The sequence below is a fragment of the Hemitrygon akajei genome, chromosome 5 (genome assembly GCF_048418815.1).
Source record: "Hemitrygon akajei chromosome 5, sHemAka1.3, whole genome shotgun sequence".
NCBI classification, from domain to species: Eukaryota; Metazoa; Chordata; class Chondrichthyes; order Myliobatiformes; family Dasyatidae; genus Hemitrygon; species Hemitrygon akajei.
The window spans coordinates 129,310,628-129,335,511 of record NC_133128.1 but is presented as its reverse complement, the minus strand read 5'-3'; the positions used below and the strand labels follow the sequence as shown (position 1 = coordinate 129,335,511).

Below are 24,884 nucleotides of genomic sequence, written 5' to 3'. Positions count from 1 at the left end.
CCTTTGATTTTTGATTTGGTATTAGAACCTTTAGCAATTGCCTTTTGAGAGTCTAAAGATATCACCGGTATTTTAAGGAAAGGTACTATTCATAAAGTCTCGCTTTATGCTGATGACCTATTGCTTTTTATATCTAATGTTACAACTTCTATATCCTCTATTTCTTTTACTGACTAATTTTAGTCAGTTTTCAGGATATATATTGAAGTTACATAAGAGTGAATTGTTTCCTTTAAATAATTTGATACCAACTGATATTAACCTTCCTTTTAAAATTGTAAGAAAACAATTTACATATTTGGGTGTAACAATCACTAAGAATTATAAAGATCTATTCAAATAAAATTTTCTAACCTTAATAAATTATGTGAAAAAGACACTTTCTAATTGGTCGCCTCTCTCTTTATCATTGATTGGTCAAATCAATTCTACTAAAATGAATATTTTACCAAAATTCATATACCTTTTTCAAGCTGTACCTGTTTTTATTCCCAAGTCTTTTTTTTATTCTTTAGACTCGACTCTTTCTTCCTATATATGGAAGAACAGAAAACCCCGATTTAAATAAAGCCCACCTTCAAAAAAATTAAAAAGAATGGAGGCCTTGCTCTACCCAAGTTTAGGTTATATTATTGGGCAATTAACATACAAAATCTTGCATTCTGGTTATATTTTAACAATTGTGAGGATTGTCCAACATGGGTCTTTTCGGAAGCCAACTCTGTTATGAAATTTTCTATTATTTCTCTTCTTGGATCCTCTCTTCCTTTATCTTTAAGTAAATTAACTGACGGTTTGGTGGTTAAACACACTTTGAGGATCTGGCTACAATTTAGAAAACATTTTGGTTTATTGAGATTTTCCCTAATTTTTTTAACCATCTACGACCGATCTGTTTTTTAGAGAATAGGATAGATTAGGCATTAAACGATTCCAATATCTGTTTGTTAGAGGGAATCTTTCCTCTTTCGAGCAGCTCTCAGTGAAATATAACCTATCAAATATCCACTTTTATCGATATCTACAAATTAGACATTTTTTATGATCTAAACTACATATATTTCCTACCAGCCCAGGTAAGAACATAATAGATGTAATTTTTAATTTGAAACCTTTTGATAATGGCTCAATATCTTATATTTATGGTTTGTTGTTGGGATTGAGGATGGCTCCTTTCGACAAAATTTAAAAAAGATTGGGAAAAGGATTTACAGACTTCATTATTTGATGAGACCTGGAGGGCTATTTTCAAAATGGTTAATTCTTCATCATTATGTGCCCGTCATTCCTTCTTACAATTTAAAGTGGTACATAGGGCTCATATGTCTAAAGACAAGCTCTCCCAATTTTTTGCAGATATATCTCCTTATTGTCACAGATATAATAATGGAGAGGCTTCATTAATTCTTATGTTTTGGTCATGTTTGAGCCTTGAAAAATATTGGAAAGATGTATTCCAAACTTTTTCTGTACTTTTTAAAGTTAATTTTAAACCTAATCCTTTGACTGCCTTATATGGTATTGTTGAGGAAAGAGCTATAATTTTGGAGCCTTCTCATTTGTGGGTACTGGCTTTTATTTCTCTTATGGCTAGGAGGGCGATCTTGCTTAAATGGAAGGAGGATGCCCCCCCCCCACACATGCACAATGGCTATGCAATGTTATGTCATGTTTAAATTTAGAGAAGATTTGTTGTTCAATTTCTGATTCTAACCAAGATTTTCAAACGCTTTGGGGACCCTTTCTGAACTATTTTAAAAATCTTTGAATTGTTATTAAAATATAGATCTGAGCTATTATTATAAAACACTATATGGTAAAGTACTCTTTATTTTGCTCTCTCTTTTTTTTACCAACCAGCATTGTCTTGGTAGTGGGTCTAGATTTTTTAAATAATATAATTAACCATATTATTGTATTTCATAATTCAATTTATTTTGATTGATCATGAATATGGGATACTGTGATTGTATCAGTGTGATTTATATATAGTGCATTTTGTGCTATCTTATTTTGATTTATAATAAGTATCTTTATGAATTCTGTATTTGTGTATATGAACTTTAATAAAAATATTTGAAAAAGAAAGAAAGAAAGAATGAAGATTCTATAGTCTGATTAAACCAAAATTGAGCTTTTCGGCCATCAGACTAATGCTATGTTTGGCATAACCAAAATCACATCATCCCTACCGTCTCTACTAAATATTGACTTTAAGGGGGTGAATAGTAATGCAATCAATTATTTGGTGGTTTATACTTGTAATTAAATTAGACCAATTTGTGGAAATCTGTTTTCACTTTGACATGAACGAGTCTTTTTCTGTTGATCAGTGTCAAAAAAGCCAAATTAAACACATTATGATTCAATGTTGTAAAACATATAAAACATAAAAACTTCCAAAGGGATGAATACTTTTTATAGGCACTGTATCTTCAACTTGTCATTCTGGTAGTGCGTGGTACCCAACTGCTTAGACCAGACTTCAATCATACTGGTGCTCAAGAAGAATTTGGTAAAACTGTCAAAATGATTATCGCCCAGTGGCATTTACATCCACAGTGATGAAATATTTTGAGAGGCTGGCATTGAAGCATATCAACTGCTGTCTGAATGGCAATTTGGATCTGCTCCAATTCACCTACCGAAGCCACAGGTCTATAGCCGATACTATCTCATTGGCTATTCACACAGCCCTGGAACATCTGAACAGCAAAGATGCATACATCAGGATGCTCTTTTTCAATTACACCTCAACATTTAGTACCATCATCCCCTCAAAACTAATCAGTAAACTCCGAGACCTGGGCCTCTATACTCCCTTGTGTAATTGAATCTTGGAGTTCCTCACTTACAGAACTCAGTTAGTTCAGATTGGCAAAAACATCTCCTCCACAGTCTCCATTAACACAGGTGCACCACAGGGTTATGTACTTAGCGCCCTGCTTATTCGGTTTACACCAATGACTGTGTAGGTTAGTACAGCTCCACCATATACAAGTTTGCTGAAGACACCACTGCTGTGGGCCATATCAAATGGGATGATGAATCAGCATGCAGGAGGGAGATTGAATACTTGGCTGAGGTAAGACCAAGGAACTGACTGTAGAATTTAGGAGAGGGAAACTAAAATTCTATGAGCCAGTAATCATCAGAGGATCAGAAGTGGAAAGGGTCAGAAACTTTAAATTCCTGGTGTCACCATCTCAGAGGATCTGTCCTGGCCCCATCATATAAATATTATTGTGAAGAAAGCACAACATCCCTCTACTTCCTCAGTAGTCTGCAGAGCTTCCGCACATCATCAAAAACCTTGGCAAACTTCTATAGATGCGTGGTGGAAAGTGTGCTGACTGGCTGCATTACAGCCTGGTATGGGAATACCAATGCCTTCCAGCAAAAAATCTACAGGTAAAACCCTCCCAGCCATTAAGCACATCAACATAAAATGTTGCCATAGAAAAGCAGCATTCATCATCAAAGATCTTCACCACACAGGCCATGATCTTTTATTGCTGCTGCAATCAGGTAGAAGGTACAGCTGCATCAGGGTTCACACCACCAGGTTCAAGAACAGTTATTGCCCCTCAACTATCAGGTTCTTGAACAAAAGGGGACAGCTACACTCATTTAAGGACTCTGCTGTGTTGTTATTTCATGACATTATTTATTGCTATTTATATTTGAATTTGCACAGCTTGTTTATAGTTTATAGTTCCTGATGTTTGCAGTTTACAGTTACTTTTCTGTAGATTTGCTTAGTGTGTCCACAGAAAAAGAATCCCAAGGTTGTGTGGTGACATGTACGTACTCTGATAATAAATTTTACTTTGAACATACGTTTGTAGAACACCAGTCTCAGAAGTGTTATTTAGAAAGACTTTGTGGGCCAGATTCTAGTTAAATCTTCAAACTCAACCCATATAGGTTCTTCTTTATATTTACCTGCTTCTTAAAAATGCCCTCATTGCATTCATCCGCTCCACTTTCACCTTTTGCTGACTTCCTCAATCTTCTAATCACATCCCCCAGATCAAATCTCCAGACTATCATTGATTTCCAGGCAGACTTGCATGTCCAGGCATCCCAACAACATGGTGCCACATCCCTGATTGAGTTTTAAGCATCTTAACAGCTGCAGTAATACTTCAGAAGCATTTCATTTACGTGTTAGTAAAAGTCATTCCTTCTGGTGTTGTGGCTTTCACTAAACCAGAGCTTGCAGCTCCACCTGTTGTTGCAATAAACTCTTTACATGAGTAGTAATAGACAAAGTAATTTCTTAGCCTAATCACAGAAATATAAACTTTATACACAAAAGACCCTAGAAATTCATTTGTGCCTGAACAGCAGCAATAAAACAATGAAGCACATTATCTACGTGATGCTTTTAAAATGGTGCCAAGACCATGGAATATGATCATACTGCAACCAGAAAGGTACATTGTTTTTAGTCACAATTTTCCTTAAGGGAAGTTACATAGTTTGATTAAAAAAAACAAATAAATTTTGTGCAGCTGCCAGCACTCAGCCAAGCAGTGCACTATCAGAGTTCTAGCCCTTAACATGACCTACAGAGTTTATACACACACCATTGTTGAGGAGGAAGCAAGCAGCTCACTTTAACAGAAGAATCAAAACAGAAAATGTTGTTTTAAATCAAGTCAATCAGTACCAGTAGATGTAAAAACAGGACTAACATTTAGATTAAAGGCATCCATCAGATCACAGATTCTATCTGACCCACAAAATATTTCCAACACTTTCTATTTTATTTCAGCACTTCACCATATATAGTTTCTTGCTCTCAGTAGTCTTAGACTTCCTCATGGTAAAAATTCACAGTGGAGAGATCAACAGAGCAGGTGCATTCAGAGGGACAATCTGTTTGGCAGGATCAGGGGTTAATATAAATTGACTTCCATAAGTTAATCTATAATAATCTATAAGTGCAGCAGGCAGTGAAGAAGGCTAATGGAATGTTGGCCTTTATTACAAAGGGAATTGAGTACAAGAGCAAGGAAATCCTTTTGCATTTGTACAGGGCCCTGGTGAGACCACACCTGGAGTATTGTGTACAGTTTTGGTCTCCAGGGTTAAGGAAGGACATCCTGGCTATAGAGGAAGTGCAGCGTAGATTCTCGAGGTTAATCCCTGGGGTGTCTGCACTGTCTTACGCAGAGCGGTTAGAGAGACTGGGCTTGTACACGCTGGAATTAAGGAGATTGAGAGGGGATCTGATTGCAACATATAAGATTATTAAGGGATTGGACAAGATAGAGGCAGGAAATATGTTCCAGATGCTGGGAGAGTCCAGTACCAGAGGGCATGGTTTGAGAATAAGGGGTAGGTCATTTAGGACAGAGTTAAGGAAAAACTTCTTCTCCCAGAGAGTTGTGGGGGTCTGGAATGCACTGCCTCGGAAGGCAGTGGAGGCCAATTCTCTGGATGCTTTCAAGAAGGAGCTAGATAGGTATCTTATGGATAGGGGAATCAAGGGATATGGTGACAAGGCAGGAACCGGGTATTGATAGTAGATGATCAGCCATGATCTCAGAATGGCGGTGCAGGCTCGAAGGGTCGAATGGTCTACTTCTGCACCTATTGTCTATTGTCTATAATAACTATAAATATAGAACAATAAAATTACTATTTTGACTTCAAAAGATATGTAAAGGTGAGAGCTTCTATATTTTTTACTAATACTGAGATGTAATGTTTTCAGCTTCAACTCTCTGATCACTCGGGCACCAGATTTTGCTCTACCATGAATGGCAGCCAAACAGAGGTACTCACATTCATAAGTAAGCCAGTTAATTCACCAACTCACCTCACTAGTTTTCCTTTTAGTACAAGATAGCACGTAAATGCAGGTTGTGACTCAAGACTGAAGGAAGGTCATCTCAAGCTTAAGGTCGAGCTCCTCCTGAGGACCCTCTTCCTGATGGCAACTGGGGCAATTGAGCTCCATAGCCAAAGTGCCACAAAAGAGGTAAAAATCACCCTAATATTTTACCCTAATATCTTATGTACCTTCCAAATATCTCCCTTCTATCTTTAATTGCCCCATGTTAAGGAGTTTGTAAATGTTCCAGCGTATTTCTATATAAACAAGATCCTGCACACAGCATTTCTTTGCTCTTGCTTGTGCTCTTGTCATATTAGGCTCATCAAAGAAAGCAATTTTCTATTACAAAATCACCTCCTCATTATCACTAACAAACCTCTAGCATAAAACCATGAGCAAATAGTGTGAAAAGACACTGGTTAGGATTCCTGTATCATTGTTTGCAAATCTTTCCAAGCATTAGTTAAAGATATTGGCACAAGAGTGCTAAATTCCTGCCCTGCTTAGGAAATCAGATATGAGGAATCCATCTTCTTAATCTTCATGTCCCTTTCAAACTTAAGGAATAACATTCTTTCTGAAAATGGAAATGTTCCCTTCATATCATGGGCAGATTCTCTCAACTCATCTCTGCAATTCACCTCTTTTATTCATGTTAGCACAAAGTCTGAGGATGGCTTAAACAGAATGGTCCTGTCAAAACTCAAATTGGGATTGGTGAATTCCTTACTGGTGATTAGCTGTTGCTTGTAGGTGCCTTTGATGACACTTTATATCAATGTATTAATGACCGAGAGCAGACTAAGCAGGTGCTGAGATGCTTTTTGGACATAATTGGGTAATTTTTCCCATTATTAGAAAGGTGCCCACGTTGTAAATATATAAGAGCGACTTTGCTAGAGATAAGGCTAGTTTTAGGGTGCAAGTCTTTTATATTATAACTGCAATGTTGTAAAATTCTGAAGCTTCTGTTTTATTCCAGTATTTCTGTTGTTTCTTGCAATAAATTGGGGTGTACTGAACTGGCTGAGTCTGATTCTTGGGATTTTGGGGATTTTAATGTTTCTCAAAATAGTGCCTGTCATTATAATGCAAATACTAGTATTCATAATCAGTATTGGTACAGTGAAGCATGGAATATTGTATTTTCATAGATTTTACAATTTACACAAAAAGTTTCAAGTCCCATTAACATTTTATATTGCATAGAAAATGAATGGCAAATTAATCCTTAAATGAGATTGGCACTACTTTTATATAACAATGCCGGATACAATTCACACCAGGTATTTCCGTTGCAACAATTAAGCACACATTTGCATGAATGATATAGGTTTTAATTTTTTTTTTAAATGAGAAACTGAGGAGGGGATCCACCTTATCATTTAACGGAAGTCCTTAACTGAACTGTTGTTTGAGAATCTGTCACTGAAGAGGACTATAGAATCTTTTAGAAACATAGAAAACCTACAGGACAATACAGGCCCTTCGGACCACAAAGCTGTACTGAACATGTCCCTATCTTAGAAATCACTAGGGTTGCCCATAGCCTTCTATTTTTCTAAGCTCCATGTACCTATTCAAAAGTCTCTTAAAAGACCCTATCATATCTGCCTCCAACACCGTTGCCCACAACCCATCCCATGCACTCACCACTCTATGTGTGAAGAAAACTTACCCCTGACATCTCTTCTGTACCTACTCCCAAGCACCTTAAACCTGTGTCTTCTTGTGGCAGCCACTTCAGCCCTGAGAAAAAGCCTCTGATTATCCACATGATCAATGCCTCTCATTATCTTGTACACCTCTATCAGGTCACCTCTCATCCTCCATTACTCCAAGGGGAAAAGGCCAAGTTCACTCAACCTATTCTCATAAGTCAAGCTCCCCAATCCAGGCAACATCCTTGTAAATCTCCTCTGCACCCTTTCTATGATTTTCATATCCTTCCTGCAGTGAGGCGACCAGAACTGAGCACAGTACTCCAAGTGGGGTCTGACCAGGGTCCTATACAGCTGCAACATTACTTCTTGGCTCCTAAATTCAATTCCTTGCTTGATGAAGGCCAATACACTGTATGCCTTCTTAACCACAGAGACAACGTGCACAGCTGCTTTGAGCATCCTATGGACTCGGACCCCAAGATCCCACTGAGCCTCCACACTGCCAAGAGTTTTACCATTAATACTATATTCTGCCATCATTTTTGACCAACCAAAATGAACCACCTCACACTTATCTGGGTTGAACTCCATCTGCCACTTCTCAGCCCAGTTTTGCATCCTATCAATGTCCTGCTGCAACCTCTGACAGCCCTCTACACTATCCACAACAACATCAGCAAACTTACTAACCCATCCCTCCACTTTCTCATCCAGGTCATTTATAAAAATCATGAAGTGTAAGGGTCCCAGAACAGACACCTGATGCACACCACTGGTCACTGGCCTCCATGCAGAATATGACCCATCTACAACCACTCTTTGCCTTCTGTGGGCAAGCCAGTTCTGGATCCACTAAGCAATGTCCCCTTGGATCCCATGCCTCCTTACTTTCCCATAAGCCTGGCATGGGGTACCTTATCAATTGCCTTGCTGATTGATATTTTATGATGGATCACAACTTCCAAATTTAAAGTTAAGGGTTTTTGCTTTCTTTAATGATGACCACTTCTGATCATGCAGTGGCATATCATCCATGTTTGGCCCCATGTCTGTCCCATACTTCCTACTGAAAAGTGAATCAAATAAACCACTTCTTTAAGCAGTATTTCCTGTTTAGAGATTCCATTTTAAAATCTTACACTCATTAGATATCAATTGTAGAAAAGTGCTCTTCATAATTTTAGATTTTGAAATTACGAGTGGTAAATGTGGACGACTCTTGCAAGTTGTACGTGTAAAAAACTTTTGGGCTTGGAAGACATTGGCATGGGAGGCTTGAGTAGCACCATATTATAATGCACAATTCTCCATGCACTAAAATTATTTAATGCAAAACTGAACAGTTTCATTCAATTAAAACAAGAACAAAAGGACACATTCAGATACCTCTACAAATGTGTTGCTAGTACCTAGCAATGACATAAATCAGTGAGGCTGAGTGGTATATAATTTAATAACAGTCATAAATTTAAGGAATTTGTCTGATCTTAAACTGTGTTTGATAGACTACAAAGGTCAAGAACACACTCTATCAGGCTGACATTTGCTAAAGGCAGCAAAGAGTTTCCTGTTTAGTACTGTTGGTAATGGTGTTAGAAATTGACATTTCATTACCACATAAACAGACTGTCACTTTATACTGCAATGTCAACTTGATATCAGGATTACACACAAAATTCTAGAGGAACTCAGCAGACCAGGCAGCACCTATAGAAAAATGAACAGTCGACGTTTTGGGCCAAGACCCTTCAGCAGAACTGGAAGGGAAGATTTAAACTTCTTCATGGTAGGCATCCCTGGAAGAGACCTCGCAATGTGGTAATCCAATCACAAACAGAGAAAATCTGCAGATGCTTGAAGTACAAACAACACACACAAAATGTTGGAGGAACTCAGTACTGTACTTTTTTTCCATAGATGCTGCCTGGCTGCTCAGTTCCACAAATATTTTGTGTGTTGCTTGTACTTCCAGCATCTGCAGATTTTCTCATTTGTGATATCAGGATTATAAATGTTAATCAGCTATATTAAAAAGAAACTAGTGTTATATGGTTCCAATTGTTAGTCTTCCTGATTAACCTCAAGACCATAGAGGTTATCTAGCAAAACACTCAGGTACAAATCACTAAAACAAAAGTATAGATAATAAGTTACTTAGAAAAAGATTAGCTGAGCATTATACTTCACTTCTAGAGAAACAACTTTGAAAATAAATGTGATAAATTTATACTGAACCTTGAACCAAACTTGGAGAACTGCAGAGTTTTGGTTGCCATAATGGGCAAGAATTTAAGTTATTTGTGAGATGTTTGCACTCAAAATTCAACTACTTCTGAAAAAATTCTGAATTTATCTAGAACAATCAAGGTAACCAGACATTGCACCACAAAGCTGACTTATCCAGTGTTGTGGCCCTAAGCGATGACAAGGTATCTCAGCCTCCAGTTGGATCATGTGGAGGGCTCAAAGTAAAAATACAATAAGGAAGAAAAGATTAAATATGATGCTAAACTTGCCAATAATATAAAATAAGATTCCAAAAGTGTTTTTTGGACACATGAAGGGTAAGAAAAAGGCCAGAGTGGACATTGGACCACTAGAAAATAATGGTAAAGAATTAGTATTTGGGGAAAAAAATGGCAAAGAAAATGAATCAGGCTTCACAGTCAGTAACATAACGTAGGTTCAAGAGAGTTGAGAACAGAAGTGAATGTGGTGGCCATTACTGAGGAGAAGATGCTGGGGAAAATCACCTGGACCAGCTTAATTCACCCTAGAATTATGAAAGAGGTAGCTGGAGAGATTTTGGAAGTATTAGTTGTGATCTTTCAAGGATCACTGGAGTCAGTGAGGGTCCCAAAGGACTAGTAAATTACAAGTATGCCACCCCTGTTTAAGAAAGGTGGGATGCAATATTGAGGAAATAATATACTAGCTAGCCTAACTTTAGTAATTTATAAGTTTTAAAGTCCATTACTAAGGAAGTAATTTTGGAGTACTTAAACATACAGAATAAAATAGGGTGAAGTCAGCACGGTCTTGTTAAGGGAAGATCTTGGCTGACAAATCTATCAAAATTCTTTAAGGAGGTGACAAGCAGGTTAGACAAAGGAGAGTCAGAAGGCCTTTGACATGGTGCCATATATAAATTTGTTAAACAAGAACCCATTGTGTTAGAAACAATGTACTAACATAGAAGATTGGCTAACTGGCAGAAGTCAGAGAGTAGAAACAAAGAGGTCCTTCTCAGGGTGGCTGTTAGTGATTACTGAAGTTCCTTTGGGTCATTGATGGGACCACAACTTGTCATTTTCATCTTCATAATAAAAGAATGTCCCTTTAGAATTGAGATGAGGAGAAATTTGTTCAGCAGGGGTGGTGACTCTATGGAATTCATTGCCATAAAGGGTTGTGAAGGGTAAATTATTAGATATACTTAAGGTAGAAATTGAAAGGTTCTTGATTGATAACCCCCTCTTTTCTCCTGTTAAGGGTCACGTGAATGAGATTGAGGGGAAAAAGCAGCCATGATTGAATAGGAGAGGCCTTGATAGGCCGAATAGCCTAATTCTGCTTGAAATTTGACAAAACTGGCTAGAATAAAGTTGCCACAGTATAATGGACTCGAAGGACAAATATTTGTTGAAAATGTGTAAATCCATTTTAATGATAAAGATGCTATGCTGGGAATCTGAAGAATTTCAATGCCTATGTATGCAGTCTGTTGTAATTCTAGAAAAGCCAATCCTGCATTTTTTAAAAAAAGCTTATGTTCTCTTGTCTGGTTTACTTAGCTATGGGGAAAGTTTATAGGCATTTTTCTTGCATCAGAGGCTTTGCAGATACTTTGGCGTTTTGCTATTTTCATTGCTGATGCAACCTTTAAAGAATTAATGGCTAAAATGTTAAATGCCATTGTGACAATAACAGTTTCAGTATCTAGGAGGCTCATAGTCAGTCAGATTCGCCATAATGTAACACCATTTATATTGGTAAAGGAAAGGCATCATATACTTTATTCTTCAGTGTGGTAGATCTCCCCATTGATAATGTGCTGGGAAGATGCTACCTGCATGCTGCCTTCACTCTCTATGGTAATATGTTAATATAGTAATATCACTCCCCTTCAGCTAAAGGCTGGTCCATACATTATCTGCCTGAAATGTGATAAATTATGAGATAGGCAATGACAAGAGCATATGACCAGCAAGCTATCTCCTTTAAGCAACATTTTCCAAAATCAGTTAAATATATTCTTAATTGTTAATCTTGTACTCAAACGATAAATACTGTATACTTCTTTTAAGTAGAGTTGACGATTGGGCTACCAGTGCACTAGTGTAATGCCCTGGTAAAGGTTTCACTGCTAACGTTGTAGGGTATTTCAAGTAATGGTATTTCTATAGAAGCAGTGTTTGGGTTATGGTTAAATGACTGCTTTGGAATGTGAGCCATCCAATCAGGGGAGCAGGATATTTTTTTTGTGTGCCTGATGCCAGGTGTGAGCTTCTGTCTTTGTTCAGTGGGAGGTGAGGAGAGAAAAGGCTGGAGAGAAGAGGTCATAGGATTTTACCTGGTGGGGACTGTGATTCGATCAAGCAAAGTGCGGGAGTCTACTGAGGATCAGTGAATATAACTTTTGGAAGAGTTGAGCTCCAACCTGTGCACATTTGACTATTTACTTATAATGGCTCATTTTTGTTTTTTTTAAACCATTTTTAACCATTTAGTTAAGTTAATAGTCCTAAATATATATCCTTTAATCGTGCATAGTGTGCTGTCTGTTACTTTGTGGCAACAAGTTGTATCAGGGTAGCCAATCACATAGCACTCGCACAAAAACAGGGTTTGGGTGGAATAGATGTCCCAATCTCACGGATCTGGCGGGACTGAAATGTGTATTCCCTAGAATTACATGGCCCGACAACCGTGGGTTTTTCAGCACAGAGTCCAGAGAAGCCCAAGAAAACAGGGGTTTTGCAAGAGTTATATTGTAATATACAAACTTACAGCTCCTGCATTTAAATTGTTTTGGACTTAGAAGTTTCACAATGTGTTCTTCTACTTTCAGTGCATTTACTTTATCCAAAATGATAGAGCTCTTCTAATTGGAAACTTATTAGTACTTCCTGCTCACTCTATTGAGAGCACAGTAGCACCTAACAAATAAAATTAATTTGGCCAAACTTCTAGACAACTGCTTTTAAAACAAAATTAACCAATAACAAAAACAGGGCATACATAACTTGATGTCCCAGTATTGTTCACAAAACCCCCAGGAGCATACAAAAATATTACAGTTCCATCAATCCATTGATATTCTGAGCATTCCAAGTAGTAAGCTCAAACATAGAGGGAGACACAAGAGACTGCTGATGCTGGTACCTGGAACAACAAATAATTTGCTGGAGGATTTCAGCAGGCTAAGTAGCATCCGTAGGGGGGAAAAAGAACTGTTGACATTTCAGATGAAAACCCCATATCAGGACTAAGAATGGAAAGGGGAGAAAGAGGGAGAGTGGTATGATAGGGGACCAAGGTGGATGCTCAACCAAAAAGGGATAAGGAATGATGAACAGATCAAGCCAGGTACTCACAGCTATAGAACATAGAACAGTACAGAACAGGAACAGGCCCTATGGCCCACAATACTGTGCCAAAGCAAATGAATTAATAATCAAATGGCCAACTAAACCATCCCTTATGCCTGCACAACGTCCATATCCTTCAATTTTCCTAACATCTACGTGACTATCTGAACGTCCCTTAAATGTTCCTGCCTCTACCACCATCCGGGCAGTGCATTCCAGGCACCCACCATTCTGTGTAGAAAACCTGCCCCCACATCACCTTTGAAATTACCCCTTCTCACTTTAAATGCATGCCCTCTGGTATTAGACATTTCAATCTCAGGACAAATACACGATCTGACTACTCTATTTATGTCTCTCAAAATCGTATAAATCTTTATCAGATCTCCCCTCAGTTTCTGCCAATCTAGAAAAAACAATACAAGTTTGTCCAACCTCTCCTTGTAGCACTTCCCTTCTAATCCAGGCAGCATCCTGATAAACCTCTTCTGCATTCTCACCAGAGCCTCAACATCCTTCCTAGAATGGGTCAACCACAACTGTATACAGTACTCCAGATGCCACCTAACTAGAGTTTTATAAAGCTGCAACATAACTTTCTAACTTTTGAACTCAATGCCTTGACTAACAAAAGCAAACATGCCATAAGCCTTATTAATCACCCTACCCTTTCAGTGAGCTGTGTACTTGGACCTCAAGATCCCTCTGCTCATCAACACTGTTAAGGATCTCGTCCTTAACAATATACGGTTTCTTTACATTTGACTTACCAAGGTGCAACACTTCACATTTGTCTGCCATTTGTGGAACACCACTAATCACACACCTCCAGCTAGAATTATTCCCTTCTACCTCTACCCTCTGTCTTTTGAGGGCAAGCCACATCTGAATCTAAATGGCCAATTCACCATTGACCCCATGCACTTTAATCTTCTGGATGAGCCTCCCATAAGGGACTTTGTCAAATGCCTTACTAAAATCCATGTCAGGATCTAGATCCACAGCTCTATATTCATCAGTCACCCTCCCTATCCTACTGCTCTTGCTCTGTGAATAAGAAACAGAATGCAGATCTTCGACACTAATATTTCATTCTTTCATCACTTCTATGCTGAGTTCTTGAAAATTATGAATGTTCTTGGAGTCTCTACCATCTGTTTCTATTAAGTATTTAATTGTTTGCCACCATTCATGATGTTAGGACTGGATAGCCTGGATCTGATCTTTTGGATTAGAGATTGGTTATGCCTTTTTCATACTTATTAACAAGAACATTGCAGCTTCAACAAATTCCCATTCTTAGGTATGGCTGATGTTGATCCTCACATGGCCTTCTGCATTCCTTATTGAACGTGGATTAATCCCCTTGTTTACTGGTAATTTAGAATGAAGGAGATACTGGGCAATGAGTTTACAGATAATGAGTGTTCATTTCTGTTACTAATGGTCCACATGACCTCATGACTGCCCAGTTTGGAGCTACTAAATACGATTTGGTCTACCCGATTTAGAAAAGTTGTGCTGGCTTTCAACAGAATAGAAGCCACCTTCAGAGTAAAGATGGGTCTTTTACTCCCAAGAATAACAATAACTGTCTCAAATCATTGTTCTTGGTTATTACATCAATCTTATTATAAGTCTTCTGTTCTTCTTGCTGGTACACTTGTTATCAGGAGTCAGGTGTTCAGAGTGTTAGCTTTGACCACCAAAAATCACCACATGGTCTACACATGGTGGGTCCAAAAAAAATGCCTAAGAATAAAAGAGCTCTCTAGTTTACCATCCATTATTTTCTGTTTGTGATCCCAAATTGTACTAATGTTCATGGAGTGGAATGGTTTGCACTTCCTAAAAGGGTAAAGATTCCTCTGTGTAGCACTTACTGCGATCTTCAATATGACTTCAACATATCCTATCCAGAGCCATGCAGAAGACAACAACTCAACAAATCTGTCAACTGCAGTCAAGAGAAGATGATGATTGTTTACAGACTACCACCTGTTCCCATCCTCATCAGAGATCCCCACCAACCAGTTCATGCTTTCTTCTTGATTTTGCCATCAAGTAAAAGGTACAAGAGCCTCAGGACTTGCACCACCAGGTTCAAGAACAGTTACTACCCCTCAACCATCAGGCTCTTGAATAGAAGGGGACAACTACTTTCACTTCCCCATCATTGAAATATTCCTACAACCAATAATCTCACTTTAAGCACTCTTCATCTCATCATTCATATTCTCATTATTTATTACTATTTATTTATAATCGCATTTGCACAGTTTATTGTCTTCTGCACTCTGGTTGATCTTTCATTGATCCTGTTATAGTTATTATTCTATAGATTTGCTGAGTATGCCCAGAGGAAAAATAATTTCAGGGTTGTATATGATGATATTAATGTACTTTGATAATAAAAAATTTTGTTGTACTTTTGTATTATGTTCTTAGGGACCTGGCTCCAGTTAAATTTTCTAGCTTAACTGGCTTATGCTTACAGCACAGGAGTGGCTTACATACAGAGATGGCAGTAAAAGGAAACTCTATAATATGCCAGTTAAATCAGATTTAAAAAATGATAACAGCCTTACATTTATAGGCTGTTACCGTACATCAGGCAGACATCAAGCTAGCGTTTGAAGAATTGAGATGCCGTAATCAACAAGAACAACTACGAAAACAGGATAACTATGAAAAGCCTGTCACATTGTGGTGAGAAACTTTAAATCAGGCTAGCTTGATGAAGTCTCTACATGATTACTGTCAACACATTACCTGCAATACTGGAGGACTCAAGACACTTTATCAATGCTATGCCACCATCAAGAATGTCTACTTCCCTCACCTCATTTTGGTAAATCCAAACACCTGGCTGTGCTACTTCTGCCTGCCTACAGACAAAGACTGTAGTGAACAGGACTATGAAGAGCAGTACAGCAGAAGCAGAGAAGCAAATCCAGAATTGCTTGGAGTCAGTAAATTGAACCATGTTCAAGGACTCTTTAGCAGAGCTAACAGTTATTACCAGCTTCAGAAGAACATGTTGTCATAAGGTGGGCGTTGAGAGTGGACCCAAATGCAAGACACAGACACTGAAGTACTAGGGACAGGACTAGGTGTGTCAAGAAAGCAAGGGAAGTGGGGAAGAAACAACACTGGACAAGACACAGGCCCTGGACAAGACTAGGATACAGGGTCTGGGCTAGGACTACACTAGGAAATCGGGACCTGGATGAGGAACTAGGAACTTGGAACCTGGACAAGGACTCTGAGCCAGAGACTGGACAGGGACCCGGACCTAGGTCTTGACTCAGGCTCGGATTCCAGACCTAGGCGAGGACAATAGGACTGGATGTGGGGCAGGATGCAGGACTCCTGGGCTGGATGAGGACATGAAGCTCAGACTTGGTCTTGGGAGACAGGAATGCAGAACGCAGAGCCTTGGTCAAGGGAGAACAGGAACACAGAGACGGGACCCCTCCTTGGGAACAGGACATAGGGCCGGGACTCATACACAGAAAGCTGAACACGACGAGACAGTTCCCAACACTAGGTAACGGCAAACGGCCGGATCTACCTAGCAAAAGCATGGACACAGAGACAGTTCTAACTCAAGGTAGCGGCAAAAGGGTGGACCTACCTAGCGAAGGTGAGGACACGGAGAGGCAGTTCCAGAACAACAAAAGACAGTTCCTTAACTGGACACAGCAAGGCTCCGGTCTTGCTCCAGTGGTAGAACTAGACAGCGAGGCTCCCAGGTGAGAGCGTATCAGGCAAGGCTCCCAGGCGAGAGGGTACAGAAGGGGAAGGGAAGGGAGCAGTCCAGCCTCAGGGTAACAGCAAAGACAGCCTGGCTTACCCAACGGAGGCAAGGACAGGAAGGGACAGATCCAACCGCAGGGTAACAGCAAAGACAGCCTGACTTACCCCACAGAGACAAGGACAGGATACTGACAAGACAAACCCAGCAGCTACACTCAAACCCAGGGCCACTTATATTCCTGGTCCGAAGACGAAAATCAGGTGCCTACGATTAAGCCCAAATGAAACAAGGGACAGCCAGAAGACCCAGAGTCTGGAGTCCACGGACCGGACCATGAACCAGAATGCAGAATTCACGGACCGGACCATAACACATGTAGTGTGTACCTACAAAAATCTTCTGAAACTTCCCACCCAGAAGCCCTTGACAAAACTGGAAATTCATAATCTAGCAAAGGTTGGATCTCTGCATTTAGAGATGGCAACTGAGAGTTGTGTAAGAAATCTAGGTATTACTTTCAGAAGATCAATTTGGAAGAAAAAGGCAAATTTAAGTTAAACTGTATTCACAGAGGGGTGGGTGCTTGATAACTGTGGCAATACTTGCACAATACAACTGACTATAAGGTATGATTAGGTAGTATTAATGGTAGCACCTCATCAGTCAGATATGCTCTATGTCTCTTATGCGCACATTGATAAGGAGAATTATGACAAACCCATAAATTTCCAGATGACCCTTTAACTTCAATCTCTGAGGCCAAGGTCTAGGCATCTGCAACAGATGGTGTACCTGGCTGAGTACTAAAGATCTGTGAAGACCAATTGGCTGGAGTATTTGTCAACATTTTCAACCTCCTGCTTCTCTAGTCTAAGGTTTCCACCTGCTTCAAGAAGTAACTGCTTACATCAACTTAAATGAAGTTATTCAAGTGGCTGGTTACGGCAGAAATAAATTCTTGCCTCAGAGATTACCTATATCTGTTCCAATTTGCCTACTATGACAAAGGATCAACAGCAGATGCAATTTCTCTGGCTGTTAACTCTGCCCTGGACCATCTGAACATTAGTAACTCAACATCATCAACTACAGTTCACTGTACAAAACAATCATCCCATCCAAACTCATCATCAAGCTTCAAGACCTGGACTTCTGTAACTTCCTCTGCAACTGTATACTTGACTTCCTCATCAGCAGACCTCAATCAGTGAGGATTGGTAACAACAGCTCCAATGCCATCTTAAAATTCACAAACAACACTACTGTTTTTGGCTGAATCATAGGTGGTGATGAATCAGCTTATAAAGTGGCATAGGACACATGGTCGAGTGGAGCAACAATCTCCAGCAAAACTACAGGAAAGTAAAGGAGAGCACCAGTCTGCATTGGGGGATCATAGAAACATAGAAACATAGAAAATAGGTGCAGGAGTAGGCCATTTGGCCCTTTGAGCCTGCACCGCCATTCAGTATGATCATGGCTGATCATCCAACTCAGAACCCTGTACCTGCTCTCTCTCCATACCCCCTGATCCCTTTAGCCACAAGGGTCATATCTAACTTCCTCTTAAAAATAGCCAATGAACTGGCCTCAACAGTTTCCTGTGGCAGAGAATTCCACAGATTCACCACCCTCTGTGTGAAAAAGTTCTTCCTCATCTCAGTCCTACAAGACTTCCCCTTTATCCTTAAACTGTGACCCCTCGTTCCAGACCTCCCCAACATCGGAAACAATCTTCCTGCATCTAGCCTGTCCAATCCCTTTAGAATTTTATACGTTTCAATAAGATCCCCCCTCAATCTTCTAAATTCCAGTGAGTATAAGCCTAGTCGATCCAGTCTTTCTTCATATGAAAGTCCTGCCATCCCAGGAATCAATCTGGTGAACCTTCTCTGTACTCCCTCTATGGCAAGAATGTCTTTCCTCAGATTAGGGGACCAAAACTGCACACAATATTCTAGGTGCAGTCTCACCAAGGCCTTGTACAACTGCAGTAGAACCTCCCTGCTCCTGTACTCAAATCCTTTTGCTATGAACGCCAACATACCATTTGCCTTTTTCATCGCCTGCTGTACCTGCATGCCCACCTTCAATGACTGGTGTACAATGACACCCAGGTCTCGTTGCATCTCCCCTTTTCCTAATTGGCCACCGTTCAGATAATAATCTGTTTTCCTGTTCTTGCAGCCAAAGTGGATAACCTCACATTTATCCACATTAAATTTCATCTGCCATGAATTTGCCCACTCACCTAACCTATCCAAGTCACCCTGCATCCTCTTAGCATCCTCCTCACAGCTAACACCGCCACCCAGCTTCGTGTCATCCGCAAACTTGGAGATGCTGCATTTAATATCAGTGGATATTAAATGTATATCATATATTAAATATATATTATATATATTAAATATATAATATATATATATAAATAAATATATTTAATATCACTGGATCAGCAGTGGAGCTTTAAGTTCTTGGGCATTAACATGTCAGATGACCTGTTCCAGACCCAGAACTTTGATGCACTCATAAGGAAAGAGCACCAGTGTCTTTAATTTCTAGGGAGGTTAAGGGGGAAGACCTTATCATTAAACACTCTGACACACTTCAACAGATTACTTTAGAAAGCATTCTGACAGGTTGTATCATAATCTGATACGGCAATTTAAATGTTATGGGGCCTAGTAATGATTCTACCAAATAATGGTCAGCATACAATAAAATAGTTAAACCTATCAAAGAATTTTCCAGTTAAGATAATGTCAAGCTGTGTTTCTGTCAGGATTATGGCTGAGACTTAGTTGTTTTTTATAGTTTTGTGGACAGCGATGGGAGTTAGGGGTTAGGTTATGGCTTAGTAACAATGATGTTGTGGAGTTAGAAGTAAGGCCTCCACACCGCACTCTGTGTTCAAAGGCCAATGCTGTGGACAGATGACAAAGGACATTCAGAGTCAAGACTTACACTCCATGCTCAATGGCCAATAATGTGAACATGAAATAAAGTACATCTGGAGTGTACACCTCAGCTTGAGTTCAAAGGCCAGCAACGTGGACCAATGACAAAAGACATCTGTGGATATTGGGCTGTCCCACATTCGGATGAGTCTGTGTGAGGAGGAGGCATGAAGACTGGTCAGTCAGCGTACCTGGAGCTCTGGTCCCATCATCATCTAATTCAGGGTTAATACCAAAGATCAGAGCCTGAAGGCCAAACAGAAGTCTGGAAGTGGAAGCCTGATGACTGGAGCCTGGAGCCTGGAGAATGGAGTTTGGATTCTGGAGTTGGAAGGTTGTCTGTGTGTGGAGGTGAGTTGGAGGGAGGGTGGGAATGTTGAAATGGGCTTATTTTAACGTTAATGTTTTGTTACTTACTGTATTCTCTGTTGTTCTGCCAAGCATTATGAGCATGTTACGTAGATGCGGGAACGTGAGGCGACACTTTTGGGCTGGCTCCAGCACGTCGATATATGTGTTGGTTTACACAAATTACTCATTGCACTGTATATTTTAATGTACGTGTGATAAATAAATCTGAATCTGAGGATTCTAGTCAATGGTGATCCAAGCCTTGGACCTGGAATGGGCTGGTAAGAGCAAGAAAATACCATTGCCAAACTAGAATTGCACTGTATTTCTGCATAAAAAATCAAAATTTCATGACATACGTGAGTGATGATAATCCTGATTCTGATACGGGTCTCTATTGTGGACTGAAAGCAGGAAGGGGACAAGAAGAGGGGAATTATGTTGGGATGAGGGGAATCATGTTGGGATGAGAGGAATTATGCTGGGATAAGGGGAGGAAGCAGAAAGCACCAAAGAGATATTCTGTAATGATCAATAAACCAATTGTTTGGATTAAAATGACCTTGCCTGCTGTCTACACTCACACCACCTCCCCACCCCAGGCACTCCTTTGCCACATGTCCCACACTCCTCCCATGGCGCTCCACCCTTACCATTCCCAACATTTTTGCTTCCACCAGATTTACAAACTTGCTCTCCACTCCACATTGACAAATACAGTAACGTGCAAAAGTCTTCAGCACACTAGCTATATACAGTATATGTGCCTAAGACTTTTGATGCATTTTGTTAAACTTTTCAATAAATGCAGGAAATTTTGAATCTGACAGAATGAAAACAATCTTTTGTTATCAACTTTGTCCAAAAGTTTAAGATAGTGAAATAGATTTCAAGACACACATCTCACAAACATAAGAATGTCAAATAAGCTGAACATTTATTTTAAATTGAATAAAGATATGTATTGTATGTACACATAGTTTGAAAATTGGTATAGATTAACTTAATTGTGATGCACATTAAAAGATAACAACTTATTACCAACAATTTCACTAATTTGGTCTTTTCAGAATGCTCACTGCAATTTTCTTAAAGCATTCTAAAATGTATTTAGCAAATTCTATAAGTCACCAATACTGTAAATACGGTGTCTAGTTATGATTCTGTAAACACCTTAGTAGTTCTATGTAATTCCTGGCATCAAATTTCACCATCCTAGAACATTAGTAAGATCACAAATTTGCATACAAAATCTTGACCTCTGCAAAACTAAAAGCAGAGCAAATATAATCAATGTTTATCAACATTAGAACACTAGAACCACACCTATGTTGAGTATCCAATGTCAAAATAAGTCACTGGAGATGAGAGCCAATTCCTACCATCAAAACTGCTGAAATTTAATGCCTACAGCTTGCCCAAGGAGCCTTAAACCTGAAAAAGTATTTGTTTCACTCCAATGTAAAAAAACACACATTCCCAATCTCAAACGAATGCTGACAATGATAATATATGTATTTTGCTTACCAGCTCACTGCCAGCTCATGAACTTTGAGAGTCTTTGTCATTTTACATCCACCTGTTCGAAGCAAAATACTGGGAGTACTTTTCATCTGAGCAAGGTAAGGGTTCACTCTTGTGTCAATAGGAAAGTCAGAATCCTATCAATACAAAGAAGTGTATTTTATTATCTTCTTTATCTGTTGAGTAAATAAATTATTTGAATATTATTTCATCTTTAAAGGTCATAATAAAATGTTAACCAATACTCAGAACAACGTCTGGTACTAGCACATGAAACACAACTAAAATTATGATTTACTAGAGCAACCAATGAACATACCTTATAATAAATGTTACAACACCATTATGTTCTCACAATTAACTTTCATTTAGAAATTATCATATTAATTTCTGATTTGTCAGAAACACACAGCTAACAGTAATTCCATGAATAATTTCCTACCAGTTATATTTAGTATATTAACTTTAATGATGCAAAGAAAATTTTTAGGTTGTAAGCACATCCTTTCATAATAATCAAAATCATTCCTCCAGCCACAATGATTATTAGGGCACCTTAAATATGACATTGTGCTTTACAGCATAGGTGATTCCTAGAACAACAGTGCTCCAAATTCCACTAAATAAAGTTTTGTGCATCTAGAATTTTTGAATTAATTCTCTTGTACATTCTACATTAGATGCTATTTGGAGATAATAATTATCTTGCCCTTTTTATCTTTTGGGGTCTATCAACTCAAATGCAACAGAGGGGGAGGTTAAGATACAAAAGTTTGTTTCTCTAGAAGCATTTCAAATATCTGTGCCATGCGTAGTTTTCAGAGAGACAAGCGGAGTGTTCTACTTCAGAATCAGAGTCAGGTTTATTATCACCGGCATGTGTAGTGAAATTTGTTAACTTAGCAGCAGCAGTTCAATGCAATACATAATATAGAAGAAGAAGAAGAAATAAATACATATATATATAAATAAATCAATCAATTACAGTATACATATATTGAACAGTGCAAAAACAGAAATAATATATATTGAAAAGTGAGGTAGTGTCCAAGGGTTCAATGTCCATTTAGGAATCGGATGGCAGAGGGGAAGAAGCTGTTCCTGAATCATAGCGTGTGTGCCTTCAGGCTTCTGTACCTCCTACCTGATGGTAACAGTGAGAAAAGGGCATGCCCTGGGAGATGGAGGTGCTTATTAGTGGACGCTGCCTTTCTGAGACACCACTCCTTGCAGATGTCCTGGGTGCTTTGTAGGCTGGTACCCAAGATGGAGCCCACTAAATTCGCATCTCTCTGCAGCTTCTTTCAATCCTGTGCAGTAGCCCCCCACCCCCAATACCAGACAATGATGCAGCCTATTAGAATGTTCTCCACGGTACAGCTATAGAAGTGTTTGAGTGTATTTGTTGACATGCCAAATCTCTTTAAACTTCTAATGAAGTATAGCCGCTGTCTTGCCTTCTTTATAACTGAATCGATATGTTGGGACCAGGTTAGATCCTCAGAGATCTTGACACCCAGGAACTTGAAACTGCGCACACTCTCCACTTCTGATCCCTCTCTGAGGATTGGTATGTATTCCTTCGTCATACCCTTCCTGGCGTTGAGTGCCATATTGTTGCTGTGACACCACTCAACTAGCTGGCATATCTCAATCTTGTATGCCCTCTCGTCACCACCTGAGATTCTACCAACAATGGCTGTATCATCAACAAACTTATAGATGGTACTTGAGCTATGCCTAGCCACACAATTATGGGTATACAGAGAGTAGAGCAGTGGACTAAGCACGCATGCCTGAGGTGTACCAGTGGTGATCGTCAATGAGGAGGAGATGTTATCACCAATCAGCACAGATTATGGTCTTCCAGTTAGGAAGTCGAAGATCCAATTGCTGAGGGAGGTACAGAGGCCCAAGTTTTGCAACTTCTCAATCGGGATTGTGGGAATTATGGTATTAACTGCTGAGTATAGTCGATGAACAGCATCTTGACATAGGTGTGTGTTGTCCAGGTGGTCTAAAGCTGTGTGAAGAGCCATTGAGATTGCATCTGCCATTAACCTATAATGGCAATAAGCAAATTTCGGTGGGTCCAGGCCCTTGCTGAGGCAGGAGTTCAGTCTAGTCATGACCAATGTCTCAAAGCATTTCATCACTGTAGAGGCAATAGTCATTAAGCAACTCATATTATACTTCTTAGGCATTAATCTACTTCGACATATTTGTGGAGTATGTTGCACAACAGGAAGGATTAAGATGGAAATGATTCAAGAACAAAAGATGAAAACTTTAATAACTAAACTTTTGGATAACTAATGTTTTGCATCATCAATGCTTCAATTCATTTGTCTCCATGCCAGGTCAAAGCACCCACAAAGCTACAGATTCTCAAGATGGTCATGTACACATATCCAAACAGCAGAATTATTGAAGAACGCCATATAATTGTTCAATCAAAGCCCTCACTTTTCCACATATTAGTGTCCATACCCTGATTTCTAACAGGTTCCATAAATCAAGTATTCAGATTACACTTTCCCCTAACATTTAGCCTAATAGCACTTGAACTAGAGGGAATAGCTTGCAACTGGCATAAGATAAAACACCATAATAGTTACTAGGATACTGGACAGAATGACAAACATAGTATTTAATCATACAATTTATTTATTTTCCACAGATCTGAGGTCCAGTAAATAGATTCAAAAACATGAAGGAAAGACAAAAGTTATTTGAGATAAGATGGTATGTGACTTAGGAGGAATTCCTTTCTTGAAGATGATGACTTTTCCATGCACCTGTGATCCTTGTCCTTCTTGGTGAGGAAGGCAGTGTGTTTGGTGGTGGAGGGAATAAATATTTAGAATAGTTGATAGAGTACTGATCAAATAGGCTGCTTTATCTTGGATTGTGTTTAATTTCTTGAGAGTTGCCAATAGGCACACCCATCCAGACACATTCCTAACTACATGCACAAAATGCTGGATGAACACAACAGGCCAGGCAGCATCAATGGAAAAGCATAGAGTCGATGTTTCAGACCAAAATCCTTTGGTAGGACTGGAGAAAAAAAGCTGAGAAGATTTAAAAGGAGAGGGGAGGGGAGGGGAGGGAGAAACTACCTCTTGACCACCTTTGAGCTCATCTTCAGGGAGCATTGCTGCAAGAAGCAGCATTCATCATCAGGAA

General features: G+C 39.2%; 1 protein-coding gene across 2 annotated transcripts in view; it reads right to left on the bottom strand.

Moving 5' to 3' along the window:
- Positions 1-24,884, bottom strand: part of spag16 (sperm associated antigen 16) — a 773,550-nt gene that overhangs the window by 670,461 nt on the left and 78,205 nt on the right. For both annotated transcript variants that reach the window (XM_073046458.1, XM_073046459.1), the window contains one exon: positions 21,699-21,832. In XM_073046458.1, the coding sequence (XP_072902559.1) occupies positions 21,699-21,832 (134 nt within the window). The remainder of the gene's footprint in view (positions 1-21,698; positions 21,833-24,884) is intronic.